This window comes from Pogoniulus pusillus, chromosome 7 (genome assembly GCF_015220805.1).
Source record: "Pogoniulus pusillus isolate bPogPus1 chromosome 7, bPogPus1.pri, whole genome shotgun sequence".
In the NCBI taxonomy this organism is placed as follows: domain Eukaryota; kingdom Metazoa; phylum Chordata; class Aves; order Piciformes; family Lybiidae; genus Pogoniulus; species Pogoniulus pusillus.
This window is the reverse complement of record NC_087270.1, coordinates 6,273,278-6,291,681: the sequence shown is the minus strand read 5'-3', so window position 1 is coordinate 6,291,681 and position 18,404 is coordinate 6,273,278. Positions and strand designations below refer to the sequence as shown.

The window sequence follows — 18,404 nt, the reverse complement described above, 5'->3', positions numbered from 1 at the left end:
TTGTGTGGATGTCCTCATGGGTGCTTATTTTTGACCCAAAGACAACATTACATATCCACATGTGCACAGTTGTGCTTGATAAGGCTTTCAGCAGCGTGAACATGTCCAAAGCACAAATTCCCTCACCAATGTCACTGTGTTTTTGGGAGTAGTTCAGATGCCACCACTAAATCTAGTAACAGGTCCTTAGAGTCCATTTTGGGGATTTTTTTGGGGGTATGTCAAATTACTACATCTTGTTATTAACACTTTTATTTTATGATTTGCTGTTTCCAGGGCACAGACAGAAGCTTGATGACTCTAAACCTAGTTTGTTCTCTGAACGCCTCAGTGATTTAGGGCGCATTCCTCATCCCAGTATGAGAGTAGGGGTCCCGACTCAGAGCCCACGGCCCTCTCTGAACTCTGCACCAAGTCCTTTTAATCCACAAGGACAGAGTCAGATTACAGGTAAGAGACAGAACCATAGGTTTGTCTTGCAAAGGCAACAGTAGTAATTGCTTACGGATATTTGTGTCTCAACTGCAGTAAAAGAGGCTGTTACAGAGTGAGAGACATGTTCCAAGGGAAGCTAGGTGGGAAGTGGATATTTCTGTAGCATTTGAAGCTGGAAATGTCTTTATTTTTTAAAGTATCCTTTTGCCATAAATGAAAAACAATCCAAAATAGTCCAGAGGAGTAAACTGAGTAGGAATCTGGTTGAATTCTAACTGCCACATTGCTCTGACTTCTTCTCCGTGTGTGCAGTAGTGTGTGTTACTGTGTAACAGAATGAACATTTTTATCCTGCCTTTGCATTTTGCACTTGTGCTGGGGGAAGTGGTCAGCATTTAATGGTCTTTCTTCAGAATAATTATATAGTCTTTTCACATGGCAGATTCCTTCCAGCACCAGTGCTGACCGCTGTTACAGTAAATGGACTGAGTTATGAAGAAATCTCCAAAGGTTGTTCGTGAGGCTTGTATGCAACATTTATGATTGCATGCTGAGAGACAGATTTCATTGTGCTGAGAGAAATCATAAAGTACCATGTGTCCCAGATGATAAGACTGAAATAAGATGTTTAACTGTGGCTGTGCCAGAAGCTTGCCATGAGACTGAAGAGTACAAATTAAGCCAATTCTGGTATTTTTCTAAATTAAGAGCTGGTTAATTTTTTTTTAAAGAATTTTAAAACAACCTCCACCTAATTTTGGCTATTTCTGTGCTCAGAATTTAATCAGACATATTTGTGTCTCTCCACGATGTGAAGAGATGTCACCCTAACCAGTTCACTTGCTAGAACTGTTGGAGAACTTCACCTAGATGCAAGTCTGTCAACAAAGCCCTTGGCTCAGTTTGCTAGGCTGGTTCCAAGCTCAGTTTTGCTGCTACAACTGCATCTACACAAGGAGCTAATGTTGTATGTCAGTATTCCCTTACTCATAAAGCACTCCTAGTAGAGACATAGTCTTTGAGTCAACCTAGGAAGATTTCTGGTTTCACGTTTCAAGTGGTTTTGACATGATACCAGCTGAAACTTAGTGGTTTTAACAGAGTGTTGTGGCTTTCTTCCTCTTTCTTTTTCTTCCTTGTTAAGTTCAACTGCTTTATTAATTTGCAATAAGAAAGAGAAGTAAGTGGGTTAATTTGAACCCAAAGCATTCAGAGAACTGAAATAAGAAAAACAAATAATTCCCGTTGTGACAAAGTTCTCTCAGGTGTAGAAGTCTAGTTTTAACTCATATGAAGTATTTATAATGTATTGGAAAATATTGCTAGTGCCCATTACAAGGTACCTGCTTGCCCACCAGATTCCCAGAACAGGTTTTTTGTGTGGACACGTGAAGTCAGGGCTCCTGTGCGTATCATTTTCCGGGTAAGAACTGCCTAACGTGTTTTCTGGCCTAACATATTTTCTAACCTACTGTTTCATATCTGGTGGTGTTTGGGAACATAGTTCCTAAGAAAGCAAGGAGAAAATCTGAGGCTATAATCAGCTTTTTCCCTTCTTCCTTGTGCCTCCATAGTTTACCTATTGTGCAACACTATATCTAGGAGAGAAGGAGGGTGAAATTCTTCTCGACCCCATCTGGTGATCAGCTTATGCCCTGAAGCACAAGAACTGAGATCCCCTTGTAATTTTCTTCCTAGCTAAGTGTAACCTCATATGCTGCTTTCATTCACATGAATGCCTCCTGTAGAAAATGTTGTTCTGGGTTTGATTAATAGAGTATTTCTCTGCCTCATTATGAATAAGCAGCAGCATTTACAGATCCGGGAGGTGAAAACTTCAGATGAGCTTTAAATAAGCCTGGCTAGAAACAAAGCTGTGTGGCATTTGCTGTCTTTTCTGCAAATTTAGGAGTCATCAGTTCAGAGTACCAGCTGGGACTTCATTGGGAGAGGGAAGATGTGGTGATGGTAGAGCTGAACCAAGGAAGGCAGGCTGACTTTCCCATCTACTGCAGATCATGTGCTTTTCTTGCTGGACACCCTCATGGTCATGGCATACTTTAGAATCTCAACTTGCTCTCATTTCCCTGAAAACAGTAAGGACTTGACTCCTTATTAAAATTTATAGTACATAAGTGGTCTGATTATAGTGTTTGCCATGTTGTTCCCCACCCTTGTCTCCTCAGTTTAGAAAAGTCAAACATCCATCCCTCAGAGGCTACTCCTTAGCTTTCTGGTAGCCCTCCCATATAATAAGGTGAATAGCATGAGCATGTTACATTGGTGCCAGCACTATGAATTGTGTTGGCTTTTCCAGCAAGGCTTTTTGGTACTCTTGTAATCTGCAAAACTCTGTTTGCTTTGACATTCCACCAAAGTGCTGGGATGTTTTTTTGCAGACAATCTCTCTGAGTTCTTCTAGGGTGAATGGATTGTTGTAGCCACACAAAGCTAATGCCAAATTGAGGCACCTCTTTGATCAGTGTTAGGTAACTGTGGGAAATTGCTTAGTGTCCACCTAATTGGTGTAGTAGTAGGGAGTAAGCTATTTGGGCTGTCTGTCTCCACCAGTTTCCTTGCTGTAGTGTAATACTCAGTGTGAATTACCACTGGCTTCTTAACAGAGTCACTGGCCTGGTATGGCTTGAGTATGTATTAAAAGGAAAATGGACCCTTGTCTGAAAAACAAGGGTGTTTCTTGTTTCTTTCCATTAGAATTAACCAAGCATTCCTTTAGAAATACCTTTGTTTCTTAATATTTTTACCTTGTAATATAGGGAACATAATTAATTCCTAATAACTTTAACAGTAAATACTGGTTTCCTGTGACAAAATCCATATTGTTGCTAGTAAGCACATAAACTTGTTACTGTTTCGTTCCATTTGAGGTCTTGCAGAGCTATTGCATCATTAAACAGAAGTAATATTTAAAGCCTGGCTCTCCCACACCTGAGCCTGAAAGAACTCAGCACTTTGGGCTGCACTCTTATATTTCTTTTCTCTGTCTAGGTTGTGTTTATTTTTCTCAAGTATCAGAGTAGAAGTTCAACAAATCACACAGCCCCAAACCTAGCCCAGCGCCAGGCTGTGGCCCTGCGAGGCACAGAGTTGCCCTTATTCAACATGGCATTTTAAGTAGGATTCTGCCAAAGCAACACTGAAGGGTCGTTAAAAAACAAATCGTCCAATAAGCAGATGCCTTTGCTGAGGCAATGCAGATTCAATTTGAGCTGTGCTCGCTGCCTGTAAATCAGGAGTTCTGTCTGTTAACATTTGGATGCTGGTACATTCGCATTCCCCTTCCCCGCACCACGCTCGTGCAACTCACGTATCCAGTTACATTCCCCTTCAGACGCTGAGCTGCTGCATCCCTGCTTCACTGTGAAGCCTGGAAAACTCTTGCTTCTCCACAGTGCAACTGGTGACAACTAGCTGCTTTCGTCCAAGAAGAGCCCTGGGTGTAGTGGCAGAAATGTAGTCAGCAACTGGGCTGTGGGGACTGCAGAGTGGTACTTAAATGAGGTTTCGTGCTCCATCACCACTGTGGCACCATCTGATCTGTAGGCAACCTGTGACTTTCATCACTGAAACGACAGTGCTCAAAAGCAGACCACATGATATTTCTGGGTTTCTCTTCCTTTTCCTCTTCCCCCCTGCCATGCACTTCAGGGACATTATGCTTCTTTCTTGTACATTTTAGGGTTGTAGGAAGTAGGTTTACTGGCTTCGGAGCTGGCTTACCTGGAGGTTAGTGAGGTAACCTTCTTCACTAGCTGGCGAGGACTGGTTTCTTGGACAGTGTAAACTTCGGTTTGCTGGGAAGAACCTTGGGCAGAAAGCATCTTTGACTCTCAGATAGAGGATGCAGAAGGTACCAGCTGGGCCCTCATTAATTCTTCTCTTAGGACTTGCAAGCAATGGACTGGATGCTGCCTTTTTGCAGAGTCAGGGATGGAGCAGAAAACTGTGTTGTCTTGGGCTGTGGATATGAAGCTGTGCCGCATCTGCCTCAGAGACCAGTGTCTGTTTTCTGAGACCAGGTTTGAAGCAGAAACTCAAACTGTGACTAGAGCAGCACTATGCAAGTGCCCTGCTAAAGGCTGGCAGTGTTTCACCTGGAACCTTCATCATGCTGAAACACACACCACTTTGTAGCTGGTGCATGTCAGTCTGAGAGGACAATACAAAGTACAGGCTTGCCTAGAACAGATAATTTAGAAATGGCCCAATAATAACAACTACAAGACTCAGAAGATGAGATGGCAGAGTTGAGATTTCTGCTGCCATGTATACAAGGGTGGCTGCAGTCTGCTGTATTTTATGCAAATAGATTGAATCCTTCAGGCAACTGGAGAGTTGCCACTGAGAGCCTCCATTTGGTAAAGCTTGTGTCTCTCCTATTAAAGTGTTCTTTTAACTTTATTTTCCCTCTCCTTTACAATTTAGTTGCCCTATTGGCATGACTTGTTCAGTTTTTTGGTTGGTTTTTTTTTGCCTTTGGAAATGTGACTCTTCTGGGGAGTGGGAGGAGAAATAGTTTTAGAGGTTCTTCAGGCCAAAATCTGGTCTCAATTATGCTTCTTTACATTGGGGTGTAACACCACTGGATTTGACTTTATTGATTGAACTGGGCAATTCAGATCAAGCCCTGGGCTTTTAAAGATGTCTAAGAAATAGTAGGAGAAGAGAAGGAGGTTGAGTTTTTGTTGTTGGTTGGCTGAGGGGGGTGGTGTTGCAACAATAGTTGGGTTACTCATGCAGAAAGTCATGTTGGCTTTGTTAAGATCAGAAGTGAGGGTATTTGCTTTAAGTATTTACCAAAGATATCTTCAGACAGCTTGGTTTTGAGTATGGGCAGCAGCAGAAATAGATCATCAACAGCCAGTGCTGGAGCTGATGGCTGGATTTAAATGGAGGTGGTTTTGCAAAGTGTGTGATGTTGTGGTTGTTATAGATTCTATGCTCAGGAGCTGTGACACTGATTGTGCTCTGATCATGTTTGGGAAATTGATTTTATTTTCTGTAGCAAATCTATGTGCTTCATGGTCCAGTGCCAAAGCACTGGAAAAACTCATTCTTTGGGGCTATTTATGTTTTTTTTTTCTTCTCTATTGACACTTCAGAACATTTCCATTGAAGGAAGAAAAGACATGTTGCTGGAGAGCCAGTGTCTTGGTGGGAGAACAGAGTTGCTAGAGTCTTTCTCCGTCCTTCCTTCCTTCCTTCCTTCCTTCCTTCCTTCCTTCCTTCCTTCCTTCCTTCCTTCCTTCCTTCTTTTCTCTCCTTCCTTCCTTCCTTGCTTCCTTCCTCTTTCTTTCTTTCTTTCATTTCCTTTCTCCTGCTTTCTTCCTTTCATTTCCTTTCTCTTGCTTTCTTCTTTACTTCCTTTCTCTTATTTTTTCTTTTCTTATTTTTATTTTTCTCCTTTTTTCTCTCTCTTTTTTTCTTTTTCTCCTTTTTATTTCAGTTTTAGACAGTGCATCCAATTTTAGGCTAATTCTTAAAACCACATATTGTCCATTAAGCACCAATGTCCATTAGAATCATAGAATCATAGAACCAACCAGGTTGGAAGAGACCTCCAAGATCATCCAGGCCAACCTAGCACCCAGCCCTAGACAGTCAACTAGACCATGGCACTAACTTCCTCATCCAGGCTTTTCTTGAACACCTCCAGGACGGTGCCTCCACCACCTCCCTGGGCAGCCCATTCCAATGCCAATCACTCTCTCTGACAACAACTTCCTCCTAGCATCCAGCCTAGACCTACCCTGGCACAACTTGATTGTCCCTTGATACAATCAATCACAGACCAAAAGGGTCAGGAACCACATAGATCTCTCACTGGCTATAAATGTGGAAGTAAAACCTAGACACAAAATCGTTTGCAATACTCAGTGCATCCTGCTTCAGCAAGGTTTACCTGGAAGTGCAAACACAACAGAGCTGTTGGTGCGTTTCGTTTAGACCTCGCCCCGCTGACTTGTTTCAACCAAGCTGTGCCCAGGCTTTCTTAGCATACACATGGCATGCCCTGTTGTGAGTGAATACACTGAAAGCCACGCTGTTCTTCACACCCACGCAGCGTGACAGAAGTGTTTACAAAAGGAGGACTGCTCTTAGTAATCACTCCACAATTTTAAAGTGCAAATGCCAACTCAGAATGGCCTTCTGCCTCCTTTGCTACTGTCAGATGCTCTGCTAGTCCTTCCCCGCCGTTGCCCTGGTGGAATGTGGAGTCTTTATCTCAAGTTTTCTGTATTTTTCTATTTGTGTTTTCCCTTATTTTGGAGGGATTCCTTTAAGAAGGAATTCACACTTGCTCTGCTTCAGGGATTTAAGATTTCTCCTCTCTTCTGGATAAACCTTGACCACTATCAGTCAAGAGGCTGGTTTTAGAGTATTTACTCTAGAATCTGGGGAAACTTTGATCTTCAGTTTATGGTTTCTTAATGATCCAAAGATAACTTTCCAAGCCAGTGAGCCTTAGGGCAAAATTCCCCACCCTACCTCGACCACGATCTCAGCCATGTCTTGGTGTGAAGAAATCACAGTCATCCTCCAGCCTGGAGTATTGTGATCTGATCTATCCTCAGTCACTGAGCTCTGATGCATCATCTGTTGTTCGGTTTAGTCGAGGGCTTTCCTCTTTCTTATTTCCTATTCCCTGAGAAGACATAATCTCAGTTACATGGAGCTGAGCTGCTGGCACTCTAATTTCAGAGGGGCTGAAGTTTGCACCTGAGTGAGGCAGGGCAATGTTAGGTTGACATCTTCCAGCCAACATAAGCACCTCATTTTGTGAGTGAAGTTCTCAGGTAGTGCCTGTGCCTTAAGGAAATGATCAATTAAACATGCTATATATCATCATTGTCCTTAAATTTAGCTAGGAACTGTGTAAAATGGAGTTACCTAAGTTCAGTGGGACCAGAAGCAGTTAAATCACTGCACAGTGTCTTTATTCGTAGTCCATTCTCTTTTTCTCTGAACTACTTTGCAGTTTATAGTCTCAGATTGTTGGCCTCGTGGAGATCTGAAATAAGATACATGTATCTAAAAAATTAATGTGATATTTCATCTCTGAGGTTGGAACAAGTGATAGAAGCTGTGTGCAAGTTTAAGCTAGGTGTTGTAGGAGTATATGGTAATGGATTTGGGTTAACTGATGGTCTGTGTGACTCCATATGATGGTCCATCCAGCCCCATATTCTGCCTCTGACAGAGCAGTGTGAGGTAGTACTTTGAAAGTCCACTTTAGCCATTCATCCTTCTTGTGTCCATACATTCACAGCTGCTGGATTAAGGATGTTAGGTGTAAAATCAAGTCTAGCATGGGGGTTCAAAGTATTGAGGGTGCTAGATTCTCAAGTTCTTCTCTTGCTATAAGCAGTGCACTACCAGAAATGGCATAAGCCACCAGAAGGCAACTCCTTTCCTGACCTTGTCACCATCTTGGACCACATTCCTGTAAAAACATCCTCTGCTGTGATTCAGAGTTTTTTTCAGTCTCTACTTGCTATATAACTTCCTTTCAGTATTTGAACTGACCTAAACTCAAAACTTTAAGGGACTCTGTTTTAGGTTCGGAAGCAGAGATTGTAAAGCTCTTGGAGTTTGAAGGAGCTTGGATTTGAGATTGTGCTCCTGACACATCATTAATTTTAAGATTGTTTTCCCAGCAAACCTAGACTTTCCATTCCCAGTTGAAGATCATTTACCATTGACTGCATGGTGAATTATAGTAGTAGAATGAGGCAGAGAAATGTGTCGATATCAGATGTAACAACGAACAGTCAGTCAGATTTGAACCTGTGCCAATCTGTACAGCTCTAGCCTTGAAATTGTTAAAACAAAGAAGTTCATTACATTTAATGATCAAGTGTCCTTCGGATTTCTCAGGAGTTTATATTAACCATTTATATTACTCAGCTCTAATATAAATGACAAACTCCAGGAAAATCCTCTTAAAATTAAATTGGAAATGTGGGGGGTGGGTTTATGTATATATATATATATATATATCCATATAGTTATTTTGCTTCAAGGAAATATCTGCTTTCCAGACATCTCTTCAAACAAATCATGTCTGAAGAGAAGAAAACAAACAAGGAGTAGCAGAAACTGCAAGTTTTTATTGTGTGGAAGAGCAGGGAAAGGGCTTTTAAAAAGAAAGAAAGCTGAATTTCCTGAAGAAGTGCCTTTGCTTATGCCATGTGGCTATCATATTACTGTCTACAGAGCAGAGCTTTACCACAGTGCTCTGATGCAGAAGGTCCTCTAATAGAATAGACCTGATGTGCTTCACCGAGAATGCTGTGGAAAATTTGGAGGGATGTTCTACAATTTCTGAAGCAGTGCAAAGAATATTCTGCTTATTGTGCAGAGCCCAAAGCAAGCTTGGAAGTTTGAAGTGCTTTCTTTTTATCCATGGCAAGAAATAATAATTTACGAGGCATTCAGTAGTATCTTCATCACTGGATGTTAACTGTGAGCAAATCCAGCCACCAGGAAGTGAAACTAGGTTTCCTTTTCTCTCACTTAGGGCAATCCAGCAGTGCTTTAGCAAAAAGTAAACTGTATTTATCCTCAGAATCATTTCCTCTATAGTGAGATGTAGAAAGTCCATCAAAAGGCATCATTACCTTTCAATAGCTGTCCCAAACCATTTCATTTCATATTGTAATTGAGGTGACTCTAGGTAGTTGGGCCCATATCCAAACATGACGTGTTTTGATGGATACTGATAAGCGCTACAGGCTGGGGACAGAGTGGCTGAGAGCAGCCAGGAAGAAAGGGACCTGGGGGTACTGGTAGATAGTAGGCTGAAGATGAGGCAGCAGTGTGCCCAGGTGGCCAAGAGAGCCAATGGCATCCTGGCCTGGATCAGGAACAGTGTGGCCGGTAGGACAAGGGAGGTTATTCTGCCTCTGTACTCAACACTGGTCAGGCCACACCTTGAGTGCTGTGTCCAGTTCTGGGCCCCTCAATTCAAGAGAGATGTTGAGGTGCTGGAAGGTGTCCAGAGAAGGGTGACAAAGCTGGTGAGGGGCCTGGAACACAAACCCTATGAGGAGAGGCTGAGGGAGCTGGGGGTGTTTAGCCTGGAGAAGAGGAGGCTCAGGGGGGACCTCATTGCTGTCTACAACTACCTGAAGGGACATTGTAGCCAGGTGGGGGTTGGTCTCTTCTTCCGGGCAACTAGCAACAGAACAAGGGGACACAGTCTCAAGTTGTGCTGGGGAAGTCTAGGCTGGATGTTAGGAGGAAGTTGTTAGCAGAGAGAGTGATTGGCATTGGAATGGGCTGCCCAGGGAGGTGGTGGAGTCACTGTCCCTGGAGGTGTTCAAGCAAAGCCTGGCTGAGGCACTTAGTGCCATGGTCTAGTTGACTGGCTAGGGCTGGGTGCTAGGTTGGCCTGGATGATCTTGGAGGTCTCTTCCAACCTGGTTGATTCTACTCTGTTCTATTCTATTCTGTTCTATCCTATTAATGACGTTTTCCTTCTTGGTTAGTATTTCTAGAGCTGAAAACAGTACTGTGTAACGTTCAAACAGGATAACAACTTGACAGGTGAACTGTCTGGAGTCTCCCCACCTCTGAAGTCCAGTTCCTAAACTCAGATCTTGGTCTTAGTACTTGCTGTCTGTTTATCTGTCTGAATTCTCAAGAACTAGTGAGTCTTGTTATAATAAACTTAGAGAGACACCAGGAATTTGTATCTCACAGCTACTAGATCTTTTAACACTGCTCACTGCTCTGTTCATTTCCCCCAAATAAAAAAGTTATGGAAAGGGAAAAGCAGAGCAAGGCTGAAAACAGTTGAGTTTTAGAGGGGCAGGTTGTGTTTCATGAAGTTCTCATTCTGGATAGCACTGATGGGTATACGCTCAGTAATTCCACCTCTTTCAATTAGTCTGTTGATGCCCTAAAGTTTTTCTTCTCTTTAAAAAAAAAAAATGTTCTCCTCTTTGTTTGTTTTTTTCCTAGATCCTAGACAGGCGCAGTCATCCCCACCATGGTCCTATGACCAGTCTTACCCATCCTACTTGAGCCAGATGACTTCACCGTCCATTCACTCCACAACTCCCCTGTCCTCCACTCGAGGTACAGGACTTCCAGCCATTACTGATGTGCCCAGACGCCTCTCAGGTAAAGACTGTGTTTTGCCTAAAACAGTTACACAGATAGGAGCAGGACTGGCAGAGACCTCTGAGGCCTCAGACGAACCTTAATAAGAGCAAACTCAGTCGATGATAACAAGGTTACTGCATGGTGGGCAGGCTGTCTAAGTCCCTTTTTTTTCCCAAGTGGAAAGGCTGCTGTGTTGCTCTGAGCATGTATCATTTGGATGTCTCTAGGTCACATCAGATTGTTTAAAAAATGTGAATCTGAGTCTGTGAACAAATTCTCTCTCTTTTTTCTTTTCCTCTTGTAAGAGAATGTTTACTTGCATATTTCAAAGTAATTGTGATAGTCTCCATTTTTTGGTGCTTTACTTTTGCAGTGTGTGTAGCATTAGGCATCCTGACAGATAGATGCCTTTATTTCTTCAGTAGTTGAGGTTCTTATGTATTTCAATCCAGTAGTTCAAAAAAAACTGTTTCCTTAGTTAATGTGTACTTAAGATGCCTGTCAGAAACTCGCTGAGTCACTTGAGGGTAAAGATTGGACAACTTATGTTTTGGAATGATGCAGGAGAGAGGAAACAGATTTTAGGAGCATAGACAAGACAGTAGTGAGAAACAGGGACTTTCAAAATCAAACAAATGCACATTTGCATACCGTGCAGTTCATATCTAATGGTCTCAGTGATAAAACCATCTGTGTGGAGTAATCTTGATTCCCCCCAGGGTGAGATGGAGCCTGTCGTGGCACACAGTCACCTTGTATATCTTGCCAAAAAGGAGGAACCTTAGGGAAGGGAGGCTCAGTATAAAAACTCCAACCTTGCAAGTGTGGAAATATTAGCAGCATATGCCAAAAAAGCATGTGTAATATAAAGAAAGCTTTTATGATTCATTAATGAAAATGAAAGAATCAGTCTTATTACATCTCTTTTTTGCATGTTTGCAAGATATTATAATAATCTTGGATGCTGCTGCCATACACCTGTTTGACTCGCAGCCAGGTGAATTTCTTGCTGTTGTATTTTGCTCTTCCACCAAGCTCATAGTGCTGGAAATGCAGATCACCTCCACTGAGCTGCATCACTGACAAGCTGAACTTCAGCCAACAGATGTGTAGGATTTGATCAATGTAGATTCTTTGATTTCTTTCATCTTGGAGGAGGGAAGGGTTTTTTTGTCTCAAACAGCTGCAAAAGCCTCTGCGGTCCTAGCACGCTATGCCTCCTCAGAGATGCCAGATATCTCTATGTGGGCTGAGGGCTGGAGGAGCAGGTTCCTGCGGGCTCTGTGTGCGATGTGCTGACTTGGTTCAAAAAGCTTGACTGGCTTGATGCTGAGGAAATGCTTTGATTGGCCCCAAACAGGTTCCCTTTGAGTCAGAGTCTCCTGACGGTCTGTGTTGTTGAATGGGTTATTTTTGCAACTGTGCCCCCAGCAATACCTCCAGGAGAGGCTCGACTGGGACCTCAGCAGCTGTACTGCCGCATACTTGCCCTGCAGCCCTTGCTTGTCTGTGTGTATTCAGACGTGAGTGCCTGGCATGTGGGCACAGGCAGAATGACTAAAACAGTTGGCTGTGTATGTTGTGTGGCTGTGGACTGAACTTTTCTGCTGTACTCTGCAGCCAGTTGCCTTCATGTTTCTTGCCCTTTACCTGTTGGAGTTTGACAGACGCCCTCGCAGTGCTTTTACCTTTTACCAGTGTGGGGATCTTGCTTCCAGTTAGATTCAAGATTGAAAAGTGGGACTTTGATCTTCTACAAGTAGCAGAGGTTGTCTGCAGTGTTTGCTGACATTGAGAAATACAGATTGGTGTTCCTGGATGGAGGACAAGTACTGATGCTGAGGCTGCAAGAGGCACGCTGTAGTTCCAGAAGCAAAACTTGCAGTTCTTTTCAAGGATTTCAACCTAGCAGTGTCACAGGGAGAGAGAGCCAACCCCTTTTATGTGTAAAGTAGTGAGAGAAATGCAAGTCTAAAACTGCTCCTTACAGCAGTCGGTGTATTGCTTGCACAGAGAGAAACATGACTCTCCATTACTTAGTACATCTTTCAGAGCAGAACAGAGCTTTGATGGGGGAAATAAAGGTCTGCTGAGAAACACTAAAAATGTTAGAAGACTTCAGGCACTTCCAGTGCATGAGGGAGAGATTAGAGTTTTACAAGATCTTGAATAAAATCAAACTTTGCTTTCCATACAGTGGCAGAAATCTGATTATCAAGGCTGTTAAAAGTATACAAGGTAATGTTAATGAATGCCATATTTACTGCCTGTTACTTAACGTCATGCAGGAGGAAAAATGGGTAAAGCTTCCCCCTTAGGCCTTGGATGTCACACCTACAGGCACAGAACTTCCTACCTGCCACAAATTCACATCACCCAGGCCTTCCACGAGCCACCATGGCTCTGATAACTGCTTGAATTGTGGTCACCCAAGTGTTGAAAATACACCATCTAATAAAGTAATTTGCCCTTCTAAGGGCTGGTTACTGGTTGTATTGTCAGTGGCCGCCCTCAGGAGTTATTTATGGTGGTACAACCATGACCAGAAAGACATCCATTCCATAGCCAGAACATTGGTGTTCCTCCCTGTCCTGGTATTGTTATGTTGCTTCATGAGGAGGACACCTGTGTGTCAATCCCAGATTAGGCTGAGCATCAAGAGGACATTTTGGGCTATAGGACAGGAGGTGACAGGGAACTGCTGGAGCAGTTCATGCAGTTCTCCATCCCATGGGAAAGGGGAAAAGGGCATCAGGCTGCAGCCCTGAGGAGTTACTTAGGCAAGCTGGTATAATGTGGCTGAACTGGTCTTGTCAGTGTCTAGACTGATTTCTTGACATGTTTGCATGCATGCTGCAGGCACGTGCAGATGAGTGCCCGTGGCTGTCAAAATTCAGGTACTCATCTTTTATTCTCTGACCGGGGATCAGTGCTGTACTTACAGCGTCACACAGCTAATTAATCATGTGTCACACGTATTCAGGCAGTATCCAGCAGCAGCAGCTACAAAGCAAAGCAAAAAAAGGGATTATCTGGCATCCCTCATGCAGCTTTTGAACCAGTGATCCCTCTGGTGGCTAAGCCTCCTCTTCATATCAAGGTTGAGTAAAAAAATAAGCTCACAGGCCATGCAATTGACTTACTTTATTGCACAAACTTAGTCATAAAAAGGGCATGATTCTCCCTCATATTTTATTAAAATATCTGTCTCCAGATTCCTCCAGAAGATGGTGAAAGTTGGTGGCCTAGCAGATTAATATGCTTAATTAAATAATATCTTAGTGGAAACCATGGGAATATAAGAACATGGTCAGTTGAGAGAGAGTTTTGCCTGAAGGATATAGTCTCATTGCATGATTCATAGTCAGTGCACTTGGGCTTTGTGTCCTATGTATAACCAAAGTGTGTGTGGGATGGGGAACATAAGTGTCTATTATGTAATTAATGTATATGATTCATATAAATGCACATCACAGCCATTTTACAGAAAGCTTTGGGACTGATCCAGCAGGTCCTCAACTCATCCAAGGTTCAGAGCAGGGACTACAGGTTGGGTTGTTCCTACAGTCACAAGAGGACTGCTCTGCAGCAGATGATGGGTATAGTTGTCCCCAGAGTAGACACACATATATAAGACAATTGCAGTCAGCTTCCTTTTGAGTCAATGGGGGCAAACTGACATTTACAGGATTTGACCAGTCTGCAGATGAGTTTTACTGGTCCCTGGCAGAGCCTTGGAAGAGCCTGTTTGTCTCCACAGGCTCTAAAGCAAGTCTAGGTGAGTAATTCAGGTACGGGCATGTCTCATCAGATAGTCGGGGTAACTTAAGAGCTTATTTAACTGTCCCATAAACATATCCCTATGACAGCCTTGCTGCACTTCAATACTCGTTTAATGCTGCCATGGGCTGCCTCACCCTGACCTCTACCTGCTCTGCTGCTGCAGGCTTTGAGCTTGAGAATACAGAGAAGGGAGATGAAGAGGCTTCTTCTTCCCTTACAGTTTTCCTGGACTTCCTCACCCTTCTGTCTAAATATAGTCTCTTGCTGTTTGCTTCATATTTGAGAGAAACTTGTGAGGTCAAGTTTTTAACATGCTGGAGGACCTGCCCTGCAAGTGTAACATGGACATATTTAATGCTGGCTGTGGAAGAGCCTGTCCTATGCAAGTGTGTTTGACAAATGCCTATATGATGTGAATCTAAAGAGCAGGACAAATCACCAAACCTATTTTTTCCAGCCCTGCACTCATAGTCTTTCCAGAGATTTGTCATCTGTGGAGGCTGGACTCATGCCTTCATGCCCAGATTCTCCTGTGCCATGCACTGGAGTCCCTGAAGTGTTCAGAGTGGATTTTGATGGGTTTATATGCACTGAATAGGGACATACTAAGACAGATGAGGAGCACACTGGGTTCAGACTCTAAACAAAAGAAGTTTACAAATCCATCCATGTGAAGTTAAATGGCCAGAAAGTAGTCTCTTTACTGTAGGGCCTGGGCTGTTAAATACCATTACTGTTAAACTGTCAGTGAGGTTGGTTTTGCACAGGGTTGGCCAGCATGGTTGCAAACAGGTCCCAGCTGTGGTTTGGAAATCCCAAACCTGTTTCTGTGGGCAGCTTGGAAGCAGCCACCCTGTTGTGGAGGTTAAAAGGATTTAGTATTACAGCTGTGGCCAGACCATCACAGCTGGATTTAGAGCCAGACCCTGGATGTTTGATCATTCAAGAGTAGCTAAACTTTCCCATTAATTTGTCTTGCTCTGTAGAGGCCATCACATCATTTTGGATCATCCTGGACCACAATTAGATACTGAATTTAAGATACATTCTTGTCCCAGCTCACTGAGGGATGACAAGTACAAATGCAACGCTGCTAATGCTAGCCATGCCCAAATCAGTGATAATACTGTTGAATTCACAACTGAAAATTGATTCTTGCAAGCCTGCAAGTCTTAAAATAAAAAGCCCATGTATGATAGAAGCAGCTCCAGCTGAACCTCTGGATTTAGTATTTGAATATTAATTGCTCACAGCAATGGGCTGTTTTTTCTTGAGTTCCTGTACTGATTGTCATCTTGGTTTTCTGACTCTAAATGGTTTCTAACTCTCTCAGGAGAGAATTGATCTTTGAAAAATATTAACTTTAAGAAAGAAAAGTTGTTTGTCTTCTAAAGAGCAGAGAAAACTTTACAGCCACTAAGCAAAAACTGTGATCATGTGAGGTAGCTATTCTTGCAGCCCCTAATTTCTGCTAACTTCATTAAGTAGTAACTAACTCCATTGTGGGTAATACATTTCAGGATAGAGCCCTTAATAAGAGAAGGCATTAATGCTGTGTCCAAAATAGAATTCTTTTCCCCTTTACATGCTCTGGGAAAAATAGTTAATCCCTTGGTTATTGCCAGGGACAGGCTTGGTGTTAGCAGCTCCTGAGATGAATGAGCAGTTCATGCTTCAGCAATATTGTCTCAGGCTTTTTGGCAAACCCCAGAAGCTAGCTCTGTTTGTAGTGTGCTCACTTCACTGTGATGTTTTTCTTGGTGACTATAACAATTTTCACTCTGTCTTTTTTTATTTTATTTTTTTTAAAATGGAAGTTGAAAGGCTCAGGGTTGTCTCTGTCTCAGTTTCTCCTAGCTAGTTTTCAATGCAAGGTGACAGCGAGTTAAGGCAGAGCAAAGGACCTAGAGGATCTGGGGGCTTTGGAAACAAACCACTCATTTTGCTACCCTCCCTAAACTTTTAACTTGTATCTTTTATTATTTTTCAGTGGTTCTATTTAGTTTGTTTACCACAGAATTTCCATTTTTAGTCTCCTGCTCACTTGCTTCCACCGGGGAATCTAAGCAGCTTGGCACTCATCTGTGGAGTTTCAATACCAGCCTCTCTACTGGGCAGAATCTCTCATTGGAGTAATTGTCCAGAGGATGAGTTGCATGATCCCTACCTTAAGGACAACAGCCAAATTTTTCTAGCATGGGTGGCCTCAAATTAGGCACCTATACCCATATTTAGGTGGTAAAACAAGTGGGCTGATTTTCAGATGTTTTGATATTGTAATGCATGTCTTTAAGCCGTTTTCACTCGCTTAAAACAGATGTCGAGAGAGGAAATAAACAGGAAAACGAAGGCAGAAGGAAAGAGTTTTATTCCTGAAATAAGGGATTTAAAATAATACCCAAAAAAAAAAAAAAAGAAGCAAGTGGAATGTTTTTAAATGGAATAAATTTGTTGCTGATACAGGCAGGAAATAGCACACTCAACTATATGTGGATGTATAGATATATTTTTATCTGAGCTTCTTTTCTCTTTTGCAATGTGTTTTATATTTAGGACACATATCAAGATTTGCATCTGTTTCCAGAACTTGCTGCTAACAGTTAGTAATGATGCCAAAACATACTTTAGTTCCAGCTTGAGACCAAATGATATTCAGGGATTTTTTTTTTTTTTCTATTACTAATTTAGGGTCTGATATTAATTAAGGAAATTTTCCATAAGTGCCAGACCTTTTCTGAAGAACTCATTAAAATTATATTAACTTAAACTGGAATCACAGTCTGAGCATGTTTTGTAATGATTATTCTTACTGACTCTGCTGGGTTTTGTAAACAGAATGCTAATTGGCAATGGGGCAATGAGGCACTCGATTCCAGACTTCCAAAGAGCCAGATCCTGAGCCACTGCCTAGGTGTGTGCTCCCAGTAAAGTCAATAAGCTACTAACAGGCAGGCTGTGGGACCAAACTTTGTTTTATACTTGTGCAAAAGTGAATGGTAATTTCTCCATTCTCGTGGTGGAATTGCCACTGGTTTGCTGTCTAAAATGGAGTCAATGGTGGTGGCTGATGCAGGACCACATGTCCTAATGCAGAAGGGGTGTCTTAACTCCATACATGAAGCTTTCTGATACTTAGAGGGTAATCAAGATCACTTAGTTTGCTCTTAACTCTCCTTGGCCTCGAGTTCTTGTTGCACTGTGTTTGGTTTGATAAGTTGCACAAGTGGAATTTATGAAATGGTTTAATGAATCACAGGTCTGTGTGGTTCTTCTCAGACTGACTACTTGGTACAAGATAGGCAGAAAATTATGTTAGGCTCACCAGGAATTGTATGGTTTAGAAGGCCTGGTTCTGCAAATCTTACACTAAAAAATACAGTTCAACAGGCAAAACCTGCTGCTGGTAGAAACAGCTGGACCTGCCTTGACTTTCACTGAACTTTCCTCACGTTTCTGACCATGTGGAATTCAACCATACTGAATTTGGTCAGGAGGGGAGTGTTAGAGCCTAGCAGAGATTCACACCACCTTTCTGAAGTGGTGTAATAACGGTTGTTGGCCCCATTTTACAGATGTCTGTATCTCCTCCCCTCTTGATGGATGTTTTAGCAGAAAATGATCCAGTGTCATGCCAGTTTGTCTGTCATGGCATTGACATTGGTGATATTTGGATTATACTGGTGACCAAAAGAAAAGGTAAGAGCCCTGCAGACGATTCTGGCTTTCTGTAGTTGTACAAATGAAAATAATGTAGGCAGTGAAAGAGAGGAAGATGAATGAGATAAATTGAAGGTTCTCTTTCACACGGCTCATAAAGGATGTTATTAAGAGAGAAGGTAACTATTTTGTATCCATAAAGGGAGGGCATTTGGGGACACTAATCTGGAAATCTCTTAATCTTTGCTTTCTGACCTACTCAAAAAAGAGCAAGGGAAGGGATCAAAGCAAGAGATCCTTCCTGAGCTTGGGACAGGTTCTCCATATCCTCCACAAGAGTGGTGTGTGGGTGATGCAGTTCCCTTAGGAGGAACTTGACCCTGCACCCATATGGCACT

The 18,404-nt window shown here is 42.4% G+C and overlaps 1 protein-coding gene across 7 annotated transcripts in view; it reads left to right on the top strand.

Annotated features, from left to right (window-relative positions):
- The window catches only part of RUNX2 (RUNX family transcription factor 2), a 175,402-nt gene that overhangs the window by 57,807 nt on the left and 99,191 nt on the right, over nucleotides 1–18,404 (top strand). For 3 of the 7 annotated variants that reach the window (XM_064145776.1, XM_064145782.1, XM_064145779.1), the window contains exons 4-5: nucleotides 277–450; nucleotides 10,423–10,584. The exons of 1 other annotated variant lie outside the window; for it this stretch is intronic. In XM_064145776.1, the coding sequence (XP_064001846.1) occupies nucleotides 277–450; nucleotides 10,423–10,584 (336 nt within the window). The remainder of the gene's footprint in view (nucleotides 1–276; nucleotides 451–10,422; nucleotides 10,585–18,404) is intronic. 3 more of the 7 variants (XM_064145778.1, XM_064145781.1, XM_064145777.1) reach the window with 2 other exon arrangements.